Source organism: Lepidochelys kempii, chromosome 3 (assembly GCF_965140285.1).
Source record: "Lepidochelys kempii isolate rLepKem1 chromosome 3, rLepKem1.hap1, whole genome shotgun sequence".
Lineage (NCBI taxonomy): Eukaryota > Metazoa > Chordata > Testudines > Cheloniidae > Lepidochelys > Lepidochelys kempii.
Window position 1 is genome coordinate 127807045 of NC_136382.1, and position 22428 is coordinate 127829472.

At 44.6% G+C, this 22428-nt stretch overlaps 2 protein-coding genes across 2 annotated transcripts in view; one reads left to right on the forward strand and one right to left on the reverse strand.

The window, feature by feature from the left end:
* Window positions 1-2909: 2909 nt before the first annotated feature.
* Window positions 2910-22428, forward strand: part of LOC140909195 (centrosomal P4.1-associated protein-like) — a 71233-nt gene continuing 51714 nt past the window's right edge. The window contains 4 exon segments of the mRNA XM_073337918.2: window positions 2910-3289; window positions 11669-11819; window positions 11822-12276; window positions 15813-15909. Of these exon segments, the coding sequence (XP_073194019.1) occupies window positions 11780-11819; window positions 11822-12276; window positions 15813-15909 (592 nt within the window). The 5' untranslated portion in view covers window positions 2910-3289; window positions 11669-11779.
* On the reverse strand, window positions 20676-21644 carry GPR31 (G protein-coupled receptor 31). Its single transcript, XM_073335243.2, has one exon. The coding sequence runs from the start codon at window positions 21642-21644 to the stop codon at window positions 20676-20678; it is 969 nt and encodes a 322-aa protein (XP_073191344.2).

Consider the following 22428-nt stretch of genomic DNA (forward strand, 5'->3'; position numbering starts at 1 on the left):
CCCCGCTCTCCCCGATGCTCCTAATTCCCTCTCTGCTCCTGCCTTATGCTCATTCACTCTTAAATTCTCTGGACCAATTAGAGACCTGGAATCAGAATTTAGAAGCTTTTTGGGGGAAATCTAGCCACCAGCACTGCAGGTCAGGTGCTATTGGCAGATTCCAGTCCATTTTAAAACACAGCATCTGGTACAACCCTGAAATACCACCGCTGTAGCTGAGAAATATTAATACATTGATGGAGTTACTCTCGATTTCCATCAGTGTAATGGTCCAGCATGTCCAAAGGGGAAGTTTTCTTTGCAGTAAAATGCCTCTAAATTGTGTATACTTTTCAAAAATGTTTAGCATTTGGTTAAATATTATTCCTCACAAAACCATGAACAATGAATATTCACTTGATAAATGTGATCTTTGGTGACCACCACAGCATTTGCCACGTGGTATGCAACTGAGAACAATGATTTAACTAGCAGTATTCAAAGATAGTTATCTTGCACTGCATTTCATAGAGAAGTACTTTTTCTATGCAGAAGGTTATGAGTGAGGAAAGGGGAAACTTGATGTGGAGGTTTTTCACTGTGACAATAATTTAGCTTTAGATCAACCCGAGTGAGTAATTTGTAAAACAAAAATCTCCCATGGCATTGGGGCATCAGGCTTCATTACAACTGCCAGGATAAACCACATGCAGTTCAAGCACTCCAGTGTATACTAAACAGCAGGCACTAAAGAAACGTGCTGAAATTAAAATAATTTATGACACCTAGACTATTGCACCAAATTTGGTAGTTCTTATTGTGTTAGAAACCATTGAACAAATCATGCTAAAAAAAGTACCAGAATCTGTAACAGCAAGAAAAAAAAAGTACAACACAAACACCTGTTAAGAAATCACATATGGACAGTACAAATCTGTGGAAGTGTTAGGACAACATTTTAGATGAACCACAGTCTCCAGTGGCATCAACTTACTGTGCATACAGAACTAGGATTTTTTGTGTCTGACCATGTATGTTTTTATCATGACCCTGTTGGATGGGTGGAGATACAATATTCTTCATCTTTCAGTTCTTGCTGCTATTACAGTCTAATTTCTAAGAGCGTCACTGAGGCTCTCCATGATTGCTGAGGATATGTATTCAGACCAGAGATGTTTAGAGACTTTAAAATGCACTTGTAATGATAAATAACAAGAATAAGGACCATATCTTCAGCTAGTGTAAATCAGTGTGATTCCACTGAAGTCAATGGAGCTACCCTGATTTACACTGGCTGAGGATTTGACCCAGAATATGTGTACTTGCATTTGATGCAGACTGAATGTTTTAACAAATGCCAAAATAATTTTCACTGCTTCTAAGTGAATTTTGTATAATCATTATGAGTGGGCGATTTAGCAACAATTACAATTCAGATTGCCAGCAAATAACATTCACTATGAATCTGCTTTAAAACCTTTATTGGATAGGCGAGATAAATACTTCCTGAAAGTACAAAGACAATTTTGGCATTGGTTTACATTCAATTTAAATTTTTAAAATGTATAATATTCAAATGATTAATCAGTATTTTGCTAGTGGAGTACTATACCTTACTGCGAATGATATAATTATTTTAGGTAAACATTCTATAGAGTAGGTTTCAGAGTAACAGCCGTGTTAGTCTGTATTCGCAAAAAGAAAAGGAGTACTTGTGGCACCTTGGAGACTAACCAATTTATTTATTTAATGTCATGCACATTGTGTAAAGAGTTGTCACTTTGGATGGGCTATCACCAGCAGGAGAGTGAATTTGTGTGGGGGGGTGGAGGGTGAGAAAACCTGGATTTGTGCTGGAAATGGCCCACCTGATGATCACTTTAGATAAGCTATTACCAGCAGGACAGTGGGGTGGGAGGAGATATTGTTTCATATTCTCTGTGTATATATAAAGCCTGCTGAAGTTTCCACGATATGCATCTGAGGAAGTGAGCTGTAGCTCACGAAAGCTTATGCTCTAATAAATTGGTTAGTCTCTAAGGTGCCACAAGTACTCCTTTTCTTTTTATTCTATAGAGTAGTAATTCTCAAACAGTGAGTCCGGACCTACCAGTGGATCACAGGAAGGGACTAGATAGGTCGCCTGTTACTGCCCCCCCTCCATTACTCCCTGCCCCATGCATGCCAGAGAAGCGCTTCTCAGTGTGCTCTGACTTCTAACAGGCCAGGGCAGCAGGCTGCAGTGTGGGGAGTGGGACCTGGCTCCAGCGGCTGACAGCTGAAGCTGAAAACATCACAGAGGTCTGGTAAAGTCAGGGAGTCCATGCCTGCCATGACTAAATGGTATCCTTAATCATCAGGCACTCTGGTTCAAAGTGGTTCATAAAGCTCACAGTGCACGACAAGAAGGGAAAATGTAGCTGACACCAGGCCCCCTGCCCCTTATGAGTATTTCCATGGATCTTCAATGTGCGCCCTGAGCAGACCGGCCTTCGGTTGTTAGCCTGTCAAACTGCATCAAGCACTACGTTCCCATGTGCAGCATCCCCTGTCCCGCAGCCCACTCCACGCACTCACTTGGGTGGGGAGGTGACAGGGCTGCAGGGCTGAAGAGCTGTTACCAAGGGCAGTGAGATGCTCCACCTCGGTGTTTGCCTGGTGGCGCTAGCGGGGATCGTTGCCCTGCGCTGTGCAGCCTCCCCCAGGGACTCTGGGCAGCGCCTCTGGAGACATGTGGGGTCGCTGTGCGAGGCGGCTCTCGCCACTGGAGGCGGCTGCTGGGGTGCTCCCCTGGGCAGCTCCCCCGCTCCCGCCCGGCTGGCGAGTTCCTGCCGCAGGGCGGGCTCTCACTGAAGGGCCGCGGGAGGCAGGGACAGAGAGACGGGACGGCGCTTCCCTTGCCTGGGGCCGCACTTGCTGTTTACAGTTGCTGTAGCTACCGCCGCAGCTCAACGGCGCCGGGCTGCTGCAGGGCTTGGCAGCTCCCCAGCGGGGCGAGGGGCTCCGGCTCCCCGCGGGGACCCGGGACTGCAGGGAGCGGGGCGGGCACAGTCTCAAGGGGCTGGCTGTACAACGCAGCGTCCTCCAGAGAGAGCCGGGGAGGCTCGGTTGGTAGAGCGGCTGCTGAGGGCCCGGTTTACGACACCATGTAGTAGCCGATGGAGGCTGCTCTGAAAGGGCCACTGCTGAGGCTGACAGCCCACCGGGCCCGCAAGCTTGGAAACTCCCTCCTTGGCAGCAGGAGACTCGTCGGGCTTTAGGACCCCAGGGAAAGGCTGCGGCAGCCAGGGTCCGGGAGAGCTCAGGGCAGGTAAGGAAGCCAGTGCCTGGGGGAGACGAGTGGAGGGAGAGAGCTGCTCCCGCTCCCGCTCCCGCTCGGCTCTCTGGGGGTAGGCAGGCCGGGCGGGGCTGCGGCGCCACGTGGAGAGCCCGGCAGCGGCGGGGGAGGAGCTGTGGACGCTGGGAGCGAACGCTCGGAGCCAGCTGTGGTCCCGGGGGGCGGGGCCGCTGTGCAGGGGCGGGTGGGGCGGCAGACGCTGAGGACTAGAGCCCGCTGGTACTGGGGGAGGGGGCAGAAGCCAGCTGGGGGGGGGGGGTGCGGGGGGAGGCACTGTGGATGCTGCCCAGAGCAGGTGCGAGCCCTGCAGCCTGGCGAGGGAGCCCGGCGCCCCACTGATAAGTGCCCTGCCTGCCCGCCCAGGGGAAGCTCTGCCGCGGTTTCGGTGAGCCCAGGTGTCTGTGAGGAGGGGAGAAGTTGGGGTGTCTCATACAGCAGCCCGCCCCCAGCCTCTACTCTGGGGTGAGTCAGGTGTCTCCAGTGGATATTAACCCTGGCAGAAATCAGGGGGGCACATGACCCCATCTGCCCCCCACCCCACGCATTGCTCTGAACAGAAGAATAGGAGCAAAGTCCAAGTGCGTTGAATGGGGAGCTCTATTCTCTGCTGCCCGGCCCCATTTCGGGGAGGGAGGGGGTCATGCCCCACCAAGAGGCTCCCACCTAAATTCCTGTGGGATGCATGCAAACTGCTGGGTTCACCCCTTCTCATTAGCATCAAGAGCTCCATGGGTGATGTGGGGAGAGCCAGAGCTGCAGGGGAAGCCTTCCTTGCTGCCACTTGCAGAAAGGGGTTTGCTCCATTTCAAAACATACAGAAGAAGGGGCCCAAGTCCACTGATATCGACTCTATTGACTTCAGTGGGACTGCTCCCAGTGTAAACAATAATATCCAGTAAGGGATTACAGGATTGGGCCCCAGGGCTGGAAATATTTTTTGTAAATGAATGTTTGCTCTCAGATTAATTTACAGCAGTGAGTTCCACCAACTCTGCATGGGAGCACTCAGGCAGAGCAGCCAGGCTGGTGATGGGCAATTTAATGAGACTACCTGGTCAGACATTCCTTTGCTGAAATAAGCATATTAATTCCTATAAAATCAGCAGACCATTGGAACAAACATACTGCACAACAGGAGTTCCATGAAATAAATAAATAATGTACAGAAAACAATTGCTAATTTAAAATCCATAAAAGCAGTTAAGGAAGCATCTGCTACAATATATAGCCCCGAGCCTGCAATCAAGTCCATGTAGTTGGCTCCTTGCATGTACAGAGTCCCATTTACTTCAGTAGGTGTCCATCCACATGGAGCTAATTGTAGGATTGGGCATAAATGCTCCCCATCTCTCCAATCCCTAATTTTCATATCAAAGCGTAACTAGCCTACAGTGAATTGGTGTATCAGGATCTTTCTCTCAATTAGTTTGCATAAGTAACTATTTTCTGAAAATGTATATATCCCAGTAATCCTAGGAGAGAGGCAAGAAAAAAAATTTTTTGACTGCAAAGGTTTTGTTGTTTTCTCACAGGGGAAAAGAAAGGCAACATATTGCCCTACATTTTAACGAGCGTTGCTTTTACTGGGACTGGAAATCAAGGAACTGATTTAAAATTCTGATTACAGTTTTAATCTGTTTTAATTATTTAAAAAATACTGTAAAGAAATTTGTTACCAAGTTCTCGAGACTTCAGGTGTATCTGAACACAGAGGGACCTGTACACACATGGGTATGTCATCTCTCTACTCCACTGGTATCCAAGCAGAATTGTATTATTATTTTTGAGAGTCATTCCCAGACGTGCTAGGCAAGGGGGTTGTAGTCTGAGCCTGACCAGTAGCCATCCATCACACCGAGAAGAGGAAGCTGGATGAGAGTGGTGCTAGGCGACTGCAGGGCCTATTTCTGTTCTTTTGTTCGGTCGTGCCTCTGAGTAGAGTTCCTCTGGGCAGTATCCAGTGACTCCTTAGATGCCTGTGAGGAGCAGTGGACGCTGTCGGGGGTTCTTTGCTTGGTGTCCCCTTCTGGTTACCTAATTTTCACCTTATGACCTTCACTCCCATCCCTGGGTTTTTCATTTGTTGTCCCTCACTGTTACTTGTGGCCTGGGTTTGCTGGCCCTCTCCCCCTCAACTGAGGGGAGGGCCTTTAGCGCTGAGTGGGTTTAGGCTTGCCATCTCCCAGAACTACATTAGGTATGCACCTTCCCACTTCTGCAACAAGTGAAGCAGTGTTGTGCAGACAACAGCCTCCTCCACTACACAACACTGATTCACCTCCAGAGCGCCATCTAGCTTGTGTACTGAATGAGACAGGGTCCTGTGGGAAAAATAGTATGTGATGGTCACTTGGATGGATAAAGGCAGTATTATAACGCATACACACAAGGGGGCCAAATTAAGATTTCACAAGCAACCTGGCATTTACTAGTTTTTGCAACTTAATAATGTTTTTTTCACTTTTTTTTTAGGGTATAATTCCTTAGTTTTTTAAAAAAGCAAACTGAAAAAACCATAAATTCCTAATCTGGCATTATATTGACCACCACATGGGTCAGCAGCAGCACTGGAACCTTGAAATCCACCACACAGACCTCTGTCACTTGAGTTAATGGAGTAACTGGTAGAAGTCGTATGTTGTCATCCTCTAGGTAGAGCAGCACTAGAGGAGAATGGATCACTTTGCCAGTGTATTTCAAGATATTGGCAGGCAGCAGACAAATGATGAGACTCAGGAATCTTCAGTTCCATTCCAAGCTCTGTAAGGGTGTGTTCTCTAGTGGACACAGAGTCTTCTGTCCATTTCTGCCCACACTGGACCCTTTCTATCTCAAGCCCTCCACCCTATCCCTGCCTCAGTCATGTCTCTTGCCCACCCTGGCTCTTTGTCCTATTTCCAGTCTCTGCTCCTCGGACTGCTTATCCTACTGTTAGTATCCTCCACTACATTTTCATTTGTTGTCCCTCACTGTTACCTGTGGCCTAGGTTCGCTGGCCCTCTCCCCCTCAACTGAGGGGAAGGGCCTTTAGCTCCGAGACTGAAAGGGCATACTGGAACAGATAGTCCTGAGATGTAAGACTAGGAAAAGGAAAAAAGGATCGGGCCCACAATTGTGTGGGTGCTGGAGGTGCCAGATTAACTTCTAAATATAACCTCCCACCCGAATATGTCAAACTGTCCAACATGTCCGTGAGCAGTGAGCGTGCTCTATCCCCTCACAGCTCCTAGTGCTGACCATATTTTATCCCCTTTCAGTCCCAGTCTCCCAGCAGGTACTTTTTCTCGTCTTGCCCAGCCATTCCCAGTCCCACTACCACTACTCCTGGTTCCTTGTCTCCAGTCTCCTTGCTCAGCCAGTCCCAGTTTCCTCCCTATGCCCCAATCTGTCTCTCTCTCTTCCCCTGGTTTCCAGTCATCCTCTCTATGTCTCCTGTGTCCTATCCCCATTGGGTCCCAGTATCCCTCCACAGGCTTCTCATCCAATCTGTGTCTCTGCCTTCACCATCTTCTTGCCCCAATCTACTCCTCTCAGCCTCCTTCTCTAAATTCCAAACTCTGGTTCTTGTTTCCTCTGTGTTCAAGTACCCGTCTAGGCTGCCTGGGTGCCAGCTGGGGGGTAATTGGGAGCACTGGAGAGACAAGCTTTTGCTCTCAGTTCTGGTGCCCAGTTGCACACTAGTCCCTGTATCCCTACTATGGAGGGAGCGTGTTCATTCTGTGGGGATGGCACATGTGTAGTCTGGTCTAATATAAGAACCGTGAGGGGCTGGAACATGCTCAGTTGCCCTGTGAGAATGGTGCATGCACGGTCTGGTCAGCACTAGGAGCTGTGAGGGGATAGAACATGCTCACTGCTTACGGACGTGTTGGAGATTTTAACTTCTAAATCTAAGAAGTCTCTACTGAGCATGTGCAAACTGAGAGTTTTCAAAGGCTTATAACTTGGCCAAATTTGGGTGGATTTTCACAGGAATAGCAAAAGATGCATCTCTAACACAAAGGCCACCTTCCTCCAAATTTCAAGCCCCCACTTCAACGCGTGGACAGACCAACGCTTTTCAAAGAAAAGGTTGTCAAAAATGTTTTAACATGGGCAAAACAACAGATTATTTCCTAGTCTCATTCTTGGAAATGGCTGAACTGTTTTGGCTGAACATTTCCAAAAAAATTCAAGCAGAAGCAAACATCCAGCATGGGACATTTCAACCCAAACATTTCAAGTTTGGCAACATTATGAGAACCTGTTTTCAGCTGCTTATAATGGAAATATCAGGCTAACTTAGTAACCGGTGGTGCTACCAGCCCCACCTATATTATTCCCCAAACAATGCTTTTTTTATCTGAGAGAAAGGAGAAGAGCAGACTATTTCACCAGGCACATTTAATTTACCTGGGGAGCACCTGGATCAGAGATCAGCAGCCTTTCAGAAGTGGTATGCCAAGTCTTCATTTATTCACTGTAATTTAATGTTTCGTGTGCCAGTACGTTTTAACATTTTTAGAAGGTCTCTCTCTATAAGTCTATATTATATAACTAAACTATTGTTGTATGTAAAGTAAATAAGGTTTTTAAAATGTTTAAGAAGCTTCATTTAAATTAAAATGCAGATCTTATCAGTTTAGTGTGATCCTTGCCCTTTCTTTTCCTTGCTGAGTTTTCCAATGTCCCCAGGCCGACAGCGGGCTAAGCGGGGCCGGCGGCTGGGACCCCGGCTGGCAAGGGGCTGGCAGCATGAACCCCAGACCGGCAACGAGCTGAGCACAGCCTGCTGCCGATCTGAGGTTCCGATCTGAGGTTGCCTCTGCCAGCTGGGGTCCCGGCCGCCGGCCCCGCTCAGCCCGCTGCCGGCCTGGGCTTCAGTCCATCCAGGACAACAGTGGGCTGAGTGGGGCTGGCGGCCGGGACCCCGGCTGGCAGGGGGCCGGCAGATAGAACCCCAGGCTGGCAGCAGAGTGCCACTGAAAATCAGCTTGCATGTCGCCTTTGGCACACATGCCATAGGTTGCCTACCCCTGACCTAGATAATACAGTGATGGGTACTATAGAAAACCCCCACATTGACAGACATCTATCTTATTGGTCTTGGATTTCTAAAGAGGCAAATGTGAGTCTTCTTGTTGTTACTTAAGCTTTTTAATTAAGTGCCTGCTTATAGTGGATATCTCCTCCAGTCAGCGCGTTTGTAGCTGAGGGTTTTGTAGTTGACGGCTGCAGCTGTGCTGCTGTATTACTTCAGTGCAGACACTACCTACGCGACCAGGAGGGATTCTCCAATTGCTGTAGTTAATCTACCTCCCCACGAATTTTTCCGTTGACCTAGCATTGTCTCCTCCAGGGTTTGGATCGGCTTAACTGCGTTGCTCAGGGGGGTGGATTTTTCACATCCCCGAGCTGAGTCAAACTAACTTTTAGTGTATACCAGCCCTGCATATCTTCATGCCAGTTCACCCCCGTCTTATAACTAGACTTGGAAGGATTAGATTTTTATTGGGCAAATGTCAATAAACATCGATTTCACAATGCACACACATACTGTTGAAAAAACATTTCCATTGACAGTAATCAAAAATACAGATGGGAAAAGTAAGAAAAAGGCTGCTTGAGAACTTATTAGGGTTTGATGTAAAGATATTTACTTTGTATATTTAAACACATGATGTTGACAATTTGTGTTTAACCATTATAAAGTGCAAGTTTTTGAATCTCAACATCTACTTCATTAAAAATTATTGTCTGACCTTCCCATAGCCTCTGACTCCTCCATAACTTCCCACAACAATGAAAATTTAAATAGATAAAAATAAGCTTAAAACCCGTAATTTTGTGCAACTGTGACTATTTAAATAGATAAAAATAGAAAATATTTAACAATAAAAGTCAATATTATTGGTCAAAATTATAAAAAAATAAAAATAAAATTCTGCTAAGCCTACTTATAACTGATACTTTTATCCTCACTCTGACTTTGGCATCCGGATCACCACAGAGCAGGGCAAGTGATGTTAATCATAATAAGCGGATCTGGAAACACTGGATCAGCGATCATGAATTCTCCCAACACTGAGGATCTCAGGAGAGGAAGAAGAGAGAAGGTCAATGCTGATGCAAGGCTCTTCCATTTCTAATCAGTGACAGGCAATAGAATTGGCTGGGGCCTTGAGTGAGATTAATATATGGCATTCAAGGAATTAAGCACATGCATGATAAAATCTGGCTGACTGAGTGGAAGCAACAGCATGTAATATCATGTCCAAAGTGTCTGAAAATATTCATTTTGCTTCATTCTCAGCAGCCCAAATCACTAATCACATCAGAGTGATGAATTGTTTGGTGTTTGGCATGTACAGTAATTTTATTACTACAACTCCATGCTTGTCAACTGCACTAGCTCACAAGGAAAGCTTAAAGGAGGCCAGGAGGGGATATTAAAAGAAAACTCTTACAATAAAACCACACTCAAAGTAAAAGTAGTACAACGTAATCTACAAAATGTATCTTCTTTAGGGCTCATAACTAATAGATTTTAATGTATTCTAATTTATAAAGTTTGTTAGTGCTAGTCTTTTAACATACAATATGTAGATTTAGTAGTTGAATGCTGTATATTATATTCTTGCAATTATTCAAATAAGAGAAGTCTACTCTGCTTGAAAATTAAGATAAAATATTATTTACTATGCTAATGTTTTCACTTTCATGCCTGCCAGATAATTTTAATAATCAGGTTTTATTTCTGTCTTGGCTGTCTTCTTCTCCTGTCTCTTCATTCTGCAGTGTTGGCTTCTGGATTCTTAGCCCGATATTCACTATCCATATCTTTTAACCAACGTAACCTTTCAACTTGATTTTTAAATGACTCTAGTAGCTGAAGTTGCCTCCCTTGGGGTGCAACTGACTCCCAGAAACATAAATTGGAATTATGTGCGTGCACTCAGAGGAGGATGGGCTCCTTGGTGCTGACAGACTCTGCACAAGCCACCCTGCCATGCTGTATTTAAATAGAAATTGCCAGTCATGCAATGTAAACGCTTGTGCTCTAGGCACTAAGATGAGACCACCAAACTCACATTTACTTCTGGTCTTATCCAGGATTGGAACCCAGCTCTCCAGAGATGAACGGCTAGCACTAGCAAACCGTATGCACTACACCTGTACGTTCACATATCATACTGATATATGAAATGTTATGGGTACTCTGATGGACTAAGATTTTTGAGTTTCTATTGTAATTTAAATTTTTGTATTCCAGACACCTTCTGAAACTGGAAGCCTGCATTTCAAACAAGGAAGAAGGTGTTAAACTTTGACTGATTAATATCTTAGTTTAATTTTTTTCAAATTGTTCATTATTCCCACCTTTCATTTCCCAGGATATCTTGTTTTCTCCCTGTCTTCTCCTCTAACCTGCAAGCACTTAGACTTTACTCAACTTTACTCAAATTACATGTCCCATTGAACTCAGTGGGGCTACTCACATGAATAAAATTACACATGTAATGCAAACAGCAGTGAGACACCAATTGCAAGCTGTTAGAAGCAGAGACTGTATTTTAGGTATTGTACCAGCACCACGCACATCTTCAGTGCTTAACTAATAATAATAAGTGATCAAGATAAAATGGGTCTGTATATCATATTCAAACCACTTAAATTGAAGTGGGGAGAAAAAGTCATTAATTATCTCGAAGCTTAATCTACTGAAGAGCCTATATTGCATTTCATAGAAGGCAGGGAAACTGCCTATGAATCAAATTAACCTGGAAGACCCACTAAGTTCAACTGATTAAATAATTTTTAAAATCACCTGTGTAGAAAATGGAGCAGCCAGCCATTCTCTCAGAGAGGAGGACTGAGAGGTTAAGAAAGTTTAAAACAGGGAAATGTGCTTTTTTTGTCCCACAGCTTTCAGATGCCCTAATCTTCTTAATCACCTGAGTCAAAGAGAATGGGCTGTAAGTTATGAGTGTATTTTCCCCTTCCTTTTTATAACTAAGCTTTCTTCTGAGTTACCTAAACCTATCAGATAGTTTTTCAGTAGTGCATTCTCTGCATAATCATCTTCTGTTCTCCATGTTTCTTCTGTGGTGTTTGGCCACAAAGCAGATTTCTCTAATCCTAAAGGCTTACAGTGAAGCTAAGGGACAAGGCAGCTCACTTCTGAAGGATGTTTTTGGTGCTGAAAAGTATATTTTTTGCAACATACCTTTATATTTGCTTCCCATTTGTGTGACACTTTGGAATTTAATAGTGAGCAGTTGGCAGGCAGGATACTCCAAGTGGTAGAAATGTGGGGTTTTGTTTCTTGTTTTATTGCATGTTTCCTGACTGAATAATATTATTTTTTGACAGCTATTATGGATGGAAGATCCTTTGCCTTCAGCCTGAAAAAAAAGCTCTGGGATTGAAAAAAAAAATGGAGGCACTTGGTAGGATCCACTCGGACCATCGCTTTAGCACTGCATGCTTATTTTCAACTGCATTCACTGTATGTCCATAGGCTGGAGTTCAGAAAGCGGGATATGGAAGCAGATACTCTCAAAGATGAAGACCATATGGCTGAGTGGACTGCCAATGATCCAGCAAGACTGGTGCCATCTCCTAGCAAAATTGCTGGGAAGGCCATGTCCTTTTTGCCCCTGGGCCAGATAAACAGCACAAATGGCTCATTCAATGAACAGTTTACACCCTTCTGCTACTCGGCACAAAGCAGTATGATGGGCAGTAATGGCAGCTCATCAGATAACAGGTTTCATGGCCAAGCTTTTCAGGATGCAAAGCAATTCAATTATTTGGCCAACTCTGCTCTTTTTCCTCATTTGTTGGCATCCAGCGTAACTCAGACTGGAATTGTCCAGGCCAGTAAATGTAGTGACTCGGAAACACTCAGTCCTTCCTCTGCTGCTGCTCCTGATCCTCAGATAAGTCAGGAACCCATACACTACAGAAACATGGAGCAGGTGAGTTTGCTTTAAGCGTTCATTGCATTTCAGTGGAGTATGAGCATGTCTGGTTTTTGAAGACTGCACAAATAGCGTCTAATGCATTGCCCTAAGAAGGAACAGGTCTGCTAACTTTTGTGTCTGCAACGGAGAGGCTTTAGTGGCAATGTCAGGATGTGGAGTGTGACCCTGTGTCTGATTATGCTGTTTTAAAGACAATAAAATGCTGCTTGTTATGATAATCTGTAGTAACAAATTCCTTTTTCCAAGAACAAATCAGTTTGTTCACCCCTTGTTCCTGTCGTTTTGATGTTTATTCCTCTCCACTTCCCTCCTTTAGGAAGAATTCCAGACTTTGGTAGTACATCATCATGTGTGTGACAATGACATGGGAAACCAAAGTTGGGGATTTTTTTTTTCAATGATCACTATTGTCTGTCTTCTTCCTATGCCTTTTCCCTTTTCTTTTTCTTTTCTCAACTTTTATGTCCTTTTCCTCCTTCTCTTCCCTTTTGACTGTCCCTTTTCTCTTTTTTCTTCTTTTAGGGGCAGACAGACAGCTGGACAAGAGTAGCTCTGCACTGTCTCCTGCACCAAAGCAGCCTGCTGCACTGGGTTTCTAACTACCAAATAAAACTGCACTATGGACACCACCTATAATAGGCAACAGCTTATCTGAAATGTAGGGTACGATTACACTGGGACTCTTCAGCACTTTTCCCATCGTTGTGCAGCACCACTAGAGAGAGCAATGGCAGAAGCAGTAGTGTTGATGAGGCACAGACTTTATTTTACTACTGCTACCCCAGGGAGATGCCTGGTAATAGACCAATGTTGGTAAAAGTGCAAGTGTAGACAGGGCCCTACTTGAAGATCATGTCTAGCAGGCAAATGGAGTTTGCTGGGGCTTAGTTATTTAAGATTAGGTTGCCGTGTAGAGGGTCGGCAACATTTTCTGTGAGGTGTAAACTTGTCTTCAGTTTATTGTCAGGCAGTTAAAATCTGGCATAGGGTCCTGGAGATCCTAGATTTTCCTGTAGGCCCTTGCCTCTGTCTTTTTGAAATGCTTTTCCTAGAGACTCCTACAAAGAAAGAACATGTTTGGGTGGCTTCTGTGTATGGTGCTTCCCCAGTGAGGCCAGAAGGGGCAGCAGGAGAATGAAGATAATGCTCTCAGGCAGGCTGCTGGAGAAATACAAGATGCAGAAATAATATAGTCACATAATTACTGTTTGTTTAATTCCTGAAATGAGATAGGCCTTCACAGAACATAAAGAAGACATGGCCCCTACCCCAAAGAGTTTGCAGCCTAAGCAAAGATGAAAGGCAAGGAAGACAAATTGCAGGAGCGGAGTAATGGAGGGAGGATATGCACAAAGACTAGAATGTTGCTTTTTCTCTACTTGGTTATGAGCTATTCCCTCTCCACCCCGCAAGTGTTAACTCATTCCTGCACTGCTAGGGGCTAGAAGTTTTGATCAACAGAGAGGACAGATGAAGCAGGCCAGTGGGGGGGAACAGCCAAAAAGCAGAAGGGGAGAGATGGGAAGGAGACAAACAAGGTGAATGGGGAGTGCACGAGTGAAGGAGAGAGAAAGAAGGATAGACTGACTAGAAGGAGCAGTGGGCAGGTTAGTAGCAGCATTTTAATTTGGGGCAGATTTGGGTCTCTGTTTCTCTGGACCAGGAGTTCTATGGAGGTAGGGAGCTAACCCGCTTGTGTTGGAGATAGAAGGATAGTACCTGACCTGTTCTATTCCATAATAGTTTAATGCTTGAGGTGCCTATGATTGTGGCATTAACAGCTGTAGAGTGCCGTAGGTCCTGAAATTTTAGGGGCACTCTTAAATCTCTCCTTTCTACCCATCTTCTCTCTTCTTCTTTGACCCCCACCCAGCCCAAATTCACAGAGTGCCAAGCAGGTAAGGCATTTTCAGCATGTGGAAAGAGTGGAACATGGCTATTTATTTATTTATCTATATTACAGTGGCACTTAGATGCCCTAAGTGAAATCACAGCCTAATTGTGCTAAGCATTATGCATATATGTAGTAAGAGACAGTCTCTGCCCTGACCAGCTCAGAGTCTAACTAGAAGGGCAAATGGGACAGAGAAGTGAAGTGACTTGGCCAGTGTCACTCAGCAGGTCAGCTGAGGAGAATAGAACCCAGGTTTACGGAGACACCTGCAAATCCTATTGGCTTTTGTGAGAGATCTATGTGCTCAGCACCTCTGCAAATCAGGTCATGAATTATTAACATAGCCGCTCACAAATCTGCCAGCAAATGTGTTTCACTCTACTGATATAGCTTATTCTAATAGCGCTGGGTGAAATGTTTAAAACACTTGAAATTTCAAGGAAATTGTTTTGCAGAAATGTTTTATTGTTTTTTGTCTGGCTTATAGAGTGGTCTAAATTTTTCAAATTTTCAAAGAAAAATGTTCAGGAAAAATTTCATTTTTTTGTTTTTTTTAAGATGTGTGCATTTTCCTATCAGCCATAATACTGAATAACACTATGAAATAATTCACTCTTGAATATGTTTTTAAGTATGTGTGGTTTGACTGTAAAAACTGCCATAAAACATCAAAGATTGGGAGAGTGGGAATACTGTCAGGATTAAAATTGTGTTTAATTTTTTTCCATATATGTTACTAACAGTATCATAGACTATTGTATGTGAAAGAATTTGAAAACTCTACTTTTCATCATTTATGTGGTTAATTTACATTTCACTCAAGTTGGACAGTGAAAAAATTGTCAGTTTCACTTCCTGATTCTCATGCCCAAGCATAGAGCCTTGTGCTGGACTATTTTTAAAATCCTGCTCCTCCAGCTCCGCAGTACCAACTCCCACCGGATCCTGCATGGTTTCTTGCATTTTTATCCCACTCTCACGCACAAAACCCTTAGATCCCACAAATCCCGCAGGAAAGACAGATTTCCCCTTGCCACTAAAAATAAAATGGTCAGTTTATATATATACTATATATAATGTCGACATTATATATATATATATATGCGGAATTCAGACAAAATTTTTACCATTCAAAGAATAAAAAAGTCTTGCTTAAACCATGTAAAAATACTTTAACTCCTGTTATAATGGACATGAAATCTCTTTCTATCCCCCATTTAAATTTAAGAATTAAAAGCTTTATTTTAAAAAAAGGAAAACTTGCTTTATATTGCTGAAATTCTATTTATGACAAACTTAGGAGAGATTTGGTGTTTTTTTGTTTGTTGCTTTTTTTTGCCACCTAATCCCTCCTGCAATGAAGTACAGTTTATCCGCTCCCACTATTATGGCAGTGGGTCCTGCAGGACCCATGAGATCCCAATCCCACTGCAAGGCTCTTATTTAGCACACTGCTGTTTTCTTTGAGTGTTATCTCTGCAAAAGAATGTTTAAATACAAATACACTCTTTTTTTTATTGGAATAAAACAATGGAATCACCTTTTAAAAACAAACAAACCACAAAACTAAAACCTCCTTCCTGTTAAAAGGGAGAGATGAGCATATTTTAATTCATTTCGTTGGTACTATTTACAGAGCCCAGGGCAGCAGGAACAGGTGATGATGGAACAGATGGAGCAGCTGCAAAGGCTGGTAACTGAACAACAGAAAATCATCACCTACTATAACCCAGGTACTACCAGGATTTCCTCCTAAGAACTCAGTACTGTAAATGGCAGCTGTTCACATTCCTACAATAAAATACTGTAGTTCCCAAAATAAATTCAAGCCATGATGTGGGGTTGGTCGGAGGAAGTAGAAGGCTCTTCACCTGAGAGTTGTACTAAAATATTTTATTCACACCACAAAAATGATAACTCCAGAAAACTTTTCTTTGACTCTTAAGTATTTCCTACAGACATTTCATGTGTAAAAGTGCATTTCTGTTTAATACTAACAGACATTCATGTACATGTGTCGACTAAAGTCTAGATTAAAATTCATTTGTGTTGTAATAAATTTTAGTGTAGTGGGAGGCACTGCTAAAACCTAAAATATCATCTTTCTCGCTTTATAAAAACTAGATGAGAAGGGGAAGGGAAGGAATTCAGCAGACAGGGCTTCTAGAAATAGACTTTCCGTGCTGGTAATTCAGTCTCTTCCCCACAACACAATATAACTTCCGGAACAGCTTCCTCCTTAATGGTAGCAGTACCAGAAAATGCCATCAGCATAGCAAATAAGAAAAGGAGAATCCACCCTCTGCAGGGATTTCCCTTTCCACCCACCCCACAACTTTGGAATGGGTGTAGTTCCACAATGCAATGTGAGGGACCAGCTGGGATCTCCACCCACTGCACAGAATCTGGTTTTGCAGGGGCCCTCTGCATGAGTGCAAGCAGGGGGAAGTAGAGAACGAGGCACGGAAAAGCCAGAGGATCTTTGAATTGGTGCTCTCCTGGAGGTGTTTCACCAGAGGGAACAGTTTTTGTCCTTTTGGACAGGGTTCCACAGTGCCCCACTGGCAGATGTTGCCTGCGGTATGTACATCTGCACATTGCTCTGGCATCCTGGCCTCCCCTCTCCACTTTCTGGGCTACATTACCCAATTTGGGGATTGCAAGTATCTTGTGCTGCTGAGATGCCTTGAGGACAGACTTTCTACTGCTGGTGGTCTGCAGCTCTAGAACATGCCATCACATATGCTAGGCTAAACTCTAGTTCATCAAGAACCTATGAACGATGATTCCAGCAATGTTGTAATCATGGATCACCTGCATTCCTTAGAAAACGTCTTCTATCACAATTCTCTACAGTTTCAGTTTAGCATCCTCAGTGCCTGACAAGCTCAGAGACAGTAGGAAGTCTTTTGGAAGCAGTGGAGTTACTCTGGAATTACACTGGTGCAAATGAGATTGGAATTTGGTCCAGTGCTTTTCCATAAACAAAATCTGGATAGGTCTGGCAAAATGCTTAGGATGGCAGAGCTCACAAGTAGTTTTAAACTGTTCAACCAGCACTTACAATGCGAATTTCACTAATTTTGGTTGTAGGACAGGGTCATATTTTATGTGGTTAAATGGTTGTTAAATGATTTCTCCATGCTTTTAGTGACACAGACTTTTTCCAACACCAAGCATGCCTATCCTTCCATCTTCCCCCACCTCCTTCTCTTTGCAAAAAATACAGGGCATGGAGTCATTGTAAAGAAAATCATGTTCCATTTGTGTCCCTCGTATATAGTATAGTGTGAAGCAGTACAGAATTTTTTTTGCAACTGTGGGTTACCATGGTGTGTGTTTGAGTAGGAGTGTCAGGGTGTAAAATTACGGGACTAGCTTCAGACTCAAATGTGGTGTGGGAGGGTGGTTTTGGTAGTGGGGAAGTGCTGGAACAAACAGGTTTTGACTCTTTAAAACCCTTAGTTCTTGCTGTCTGTCCAGGGCAATGTTATAAATATACTAGTCCATACTTATGATGATAGAGTTTGATTGTAAAAGGGTTTTGTAAAACTCTCTGTGCATGGAGGGGGGAAATATAACTCAACATTTGATACTTTTTAACTCTTGTATCGCTCAGAACTGGTTTTTCACACTATTTGTGTGTGTGTGTGTAAGGGATGGAGGGAAACCTGGATTCCGGTGGACAACCTGCAGCCCTGACTCAGACTGGCAGGTCTTGGGTAGGGTGAGGTAATATCTTTTATTGGGCCATGTAGTGGGGTGGCTGCCCCACTCCTGCAGAAAAGGGGTTAAAAGCAGCCCTGGAGAGGGCTTCAGCAGGGAAAGGGATTAAGAACATCTGTGGGAAGCTGACTGAGTTGCTGACCACAGCTGTGGCCAGCTCAATCAGGGTCCAGCTGGCCCTATAAGAGGGCTGGGGCCCAGGAGCTAAAGAAGTCCCACTTTAGCCCTGGAGTGGGAAGGACTAGGTGCCTGGGAACAGGGTGCCTGAGCAGAATACTGCTGGGGAAGGGCAAAGGGAGCTGGGGAGCTCCAGCCTGATAAACCCCCAGGTTGCAGGCTTTGGTGAAGGCCTCCAGAGGCACTGAGGCTGCAGAGGGGCAGCCTGAGGACAGGCAAAGGCAGCAGGTCCTACCCCCTTGCCAGTGATGAGTGGCCATTACACTGCAGTCTGCCCCAGTGAACAGTGGCTAGCTGATGACTGGCAGTAGCCACTGAGGCAAGGTGGGCCTAGAGGGTTGGGGATTCCCTGGGAGGGGAGACCCAGAGTGGGGATCCTGCTGGTGCAGAACCCTAGGGAATAAGGCACTGGGGTCTGGGAGGGACACGGGGCCAGTGGCAGGTGAGACACCGGCCTGCAGAGGGCGCTTCAGTGCTGGTGAAGAGCTAATTCCCTGGCTGACCAGCAGGAGGCGCCATGCTTGTGAGTCATCGCCTTGCTACAGACCAACTTCTGTTGGTGAGAGAGACAAGCTTTCAATCCACACAGAGCTCTTCTTCAGCTCTGGGAAAGATGCTGAGAGCATTACAGCTCAATACAAGGTGGAACAGAGTGGTTAGCATAAGTAGCTAGCTCATATTCTAAGGGACCATTCAAGGTAGAGTGGCCTGTTAACACCTTTGCAGTCATGGGAAAAAAAGGGGGTTAGTGGATTATAGACTTGTAATTAGGCATACATCCAGGGTCATAACTCTGCTAATCACTAAAAATCATAGACTCAGCAGAGCTCTTGAATGGTCCAATAAAAGATATTACCTCACCCACCCTGTCTCTCAAATATCCTGGGACCGAAACAACTACAACTACACTGCATAGGTCTTGGTTAGGGCATTCAGCAGCAACCAATAATCCTCAAGGATGTTGTGGATGTCTCTTGCATGGTCCATCTTCTGTGATTGTAGGGGAGTGGATGTTAAATGGACCTTCATGCTGCTATCTTTTTATAATTCTATAATGCAGAAATAATGATTGGTAAAGAAATAAAAACTTGATTTAAAAATTCGACCGTCAAGAAATAATACGTGCAATTCATGATTCTTGGTATAATATTGTCCACACCTCTGCATTTCTCACTAGACCCAAGATATTGTTCCACCAGATGATAGAATGAGTGAATTGCAAAGCTTCATGGGTTCACAGAGGTAGCATTTTGCAATCAAAGATGTAAATCTTTTGTAGTTTCACTTCCCCCACTCCTGCTGTACTATGTATAGGAAACATTCTTGACAAAGACAATTAAGTCCCTCTATCCAAGGGGTGGGCAAACCTTTTGGCCTGAGGGCCACACTGGGGAATAGAAATTGTATGGCAGGCCATGAATGCTCACAAAATTGGGGTTGGGGTGCGGGAGGGGTTGCAGGCTCTGGGGTGGGGCTGGGAATGAGGAGTTTGGGGTGCAGGAGGGTGCCCCGGGCTGGGACTGAGGGGTTCGGAGGGTGGGAGGGGAATCAGGGCTGGGGCAGGGGGTTGGGGCATGGGGAGAGGCTCAGGGCTGCAGGCTCTGAGCGGCGCTTACCTCAAGTGGCTCCCGGAAGCAGTGGCATGTCCCTTCTCCAGCTCCTACGCGTAGGCGCGGCCAGGCAGCTCTGCTCACTGCCCCATCCTCAGGCACCGCCCCTGCAGCTCCAATTTGAGCACGTAGCAGCTGGAGCGGGGCCATGCGGCTGCTTCCAGGAGCTGCGTGGTATGGCCCGCGACCCTGCACCCCAGCTGGAGTGCTGGAGCCAGGCCAAGCCACGTGGTGCGGCCCCTGACCCAGCGCCCTGGCCGGACTGCCAGAGCCAGGCAAGCCCCAGACCCCGCTCCCCAGTGGGAGCTTGAGGGCTGGCTTAAAATGGCTTGTGGGTCGGATCTGGCCCACGGGCCATAGTTTGCCCACCCCTGCTCTATCCCTATAAAAATAAAATGATAGTGCCTCACATGTACATGAAGGAACAGAACATGGCTAGTTTGGACAGAATTATTTACAATCTAAATTCAAGTTTCAATCAACATATAAGGAACAACTGCTTGTAAAGCTTCATTTTTAAAATGTTAATCTTTATATTAGGTACAGCTAAACATAAGAAAATAATAAGTTTTGGAGAATCTATTTGGCTTTTGTATATATCACAATTTTAAACTGATTTAAGATGGCATTCCCTACTGCCACTGGAGTCAATAGGAGTTTTACTATTGACTTTAGTGGGAGCACGGGGCCCTTAGACTGTAGATTTTGTAAAAAAAAAAAAAAAATAGAGTCAGATCCCCTGCTGGCATAAATTGGCATATCTCCACTTAAGTCAATGGAGCTACAGTCATGTACATCAGCTAACGTTACATCTAGGTTTTTGACTTGTTTAACTAGAATTCCAGCCCAATGGAATGAAAGGGGTTAGAACGGCTGAGTTCTGACAGACCCTTCATTTTCAGGATAAGACATGGTAATGGAGGGAAAAAAGTTTCCTTTCCAACCTGGCATATACATTAGAGATTATCAAAATCTTTCCAATTGCTTCAAGTTTCAGAATCTTTGGAAATGTCTAAGCTCTGGGGTTCCACTTCATTTCTTCTCACCCTGAGAGAATTCAAGACCTTTCTATAGGAACTTCGAAAAGTCGGGCTTGAGAAGCAGTACACGATGGGGTCCATAGCACTGTTGAGATAGGTCCAGCAGACAGTAACATCAAATACATTCACAGCAAAATGAAAAGCTGCACAGCTTTCAAAGTTTTGGAGAATATACACAAGAACTCTGCCCAACACACTGGGCAGGAAGCAAACTCCGAACACCACTACCACTGCAATCACTAACAACATGGCTTTCTGCAGCTTAGGTTGACTGCTCAAATCCCGGGGGCTCTTCTTCAGCTTCCTGATGATGCCAACTGTGCAAAACAAAATGAGGCCAAAGGGAACGAGAAACTCCAAAAAGAATACGATGACATGCCAGATGCTGTAGAAGTTGGCATCTCCTTGTGGGCTGAAACTGCGGCACTCAGTGAAGGTTTTGGGTTGAGGAGCAACCAGGATCTCAACAGTCAATCCGATTGCTAAAAGCCAAACCAAGCAAGCAGTGACTCTAGCATTCCTGGCTATGAGAGAGCTGGTTTTATTGTTAGGGTGGACCACTCGAAAATAGCGATCCAGAGCTACAGCCGTGAGGAATGCGATGGAGACAGCTTGGGAAAGAGACAGCATGAAGAGTATTACCGAGCAGAATAGCTCTCTATAATCCCATGTCTCTAGAATGCTAAACCTGAGAGCAAGCAGTAGTCGAAACGGCAGGCAAATGTTCAGCAAGACGTCTGCAATAACCAGGTTGAGCAAGTAGATGGCATGTGGCTTCCAAATTTTCAAACGGAAGTAGAACGTCCACAGAGCAATAGCATTGCTGGTGAGTCCCAGCCCAAATTCCAAAATTAGAAGGATGTTCATGGCTATTTCCACAGACTCATTGTAAACAGAGCAGTTAGAACGTGTCATTTTCTGCTGGCTTCTCAAAAGGACTGAAAAACGGAAAAGGATCATGTTACACTTCAAAGCGCCCCTCCCCCTCCCCCCAAAAAAGGATTTCTTTTCCTCCTAATACTGTAATTACTTCTGCATTTCTCAGAGAAGGAAGTATACTGTGAAAGTAGAATGAATTATAATGAAATTATAATTCATTAAAGAAATGCTACTTGAAGGGTTTGTGGAAATATAGTTGTCAGGAAGAGAAACATTAAGGCGTGTGAGACAATGGGTCCTCAAACTAATTAACTTAGAGCTCCTACTGAGCTAGGAGATGGTAAACGTTAGTATGCAAATAAGATATGTATGTATATTTGTCAGTTTCTGCTTCCTTTTGTTTCTTATGTTAAGTTGGCTTTGGCTTAGCTGTATAAATAAGTTATCTTTAGCCTCAGAGAGGGGCTCACATCTGGGTGCATTAGCAAAGCGCTTTGCTAATAAACAGAGTGGTCTGACAAATTATAGGTTTCAGAGTAACAGCCGTGTTAGTCTGTATTCGCAAAAAGAAAAGGAGTACTTGTGGCACCTTAGAGACTAACCAATTTATTTGAGCATAAGCGTTCGTGAGCTACAGCTCACTTCATCGGATGCATCCGGTGAAGTGAGCTGTAGCTTACGAAAGCTTATGCTCAAATAAATTGGTTAGTCTCTAAGGTGCCACAAGTACTCCTTTTCTTTCTTCTGACAAATTATGTGAGTCCTGAATCTGACTTTGACAATACCATCAACATCAGGAGGTCAAAAGCAAACTACTATT

Coding starts and splice junctions, on each gene's coding strand:
- GPR31 (XM_073335243.2), bottom strand. CDS start 21,644: ATGACACGTTCTAACTGCTCTGTTTACAATGAGTCTGTGGAAATAGCC.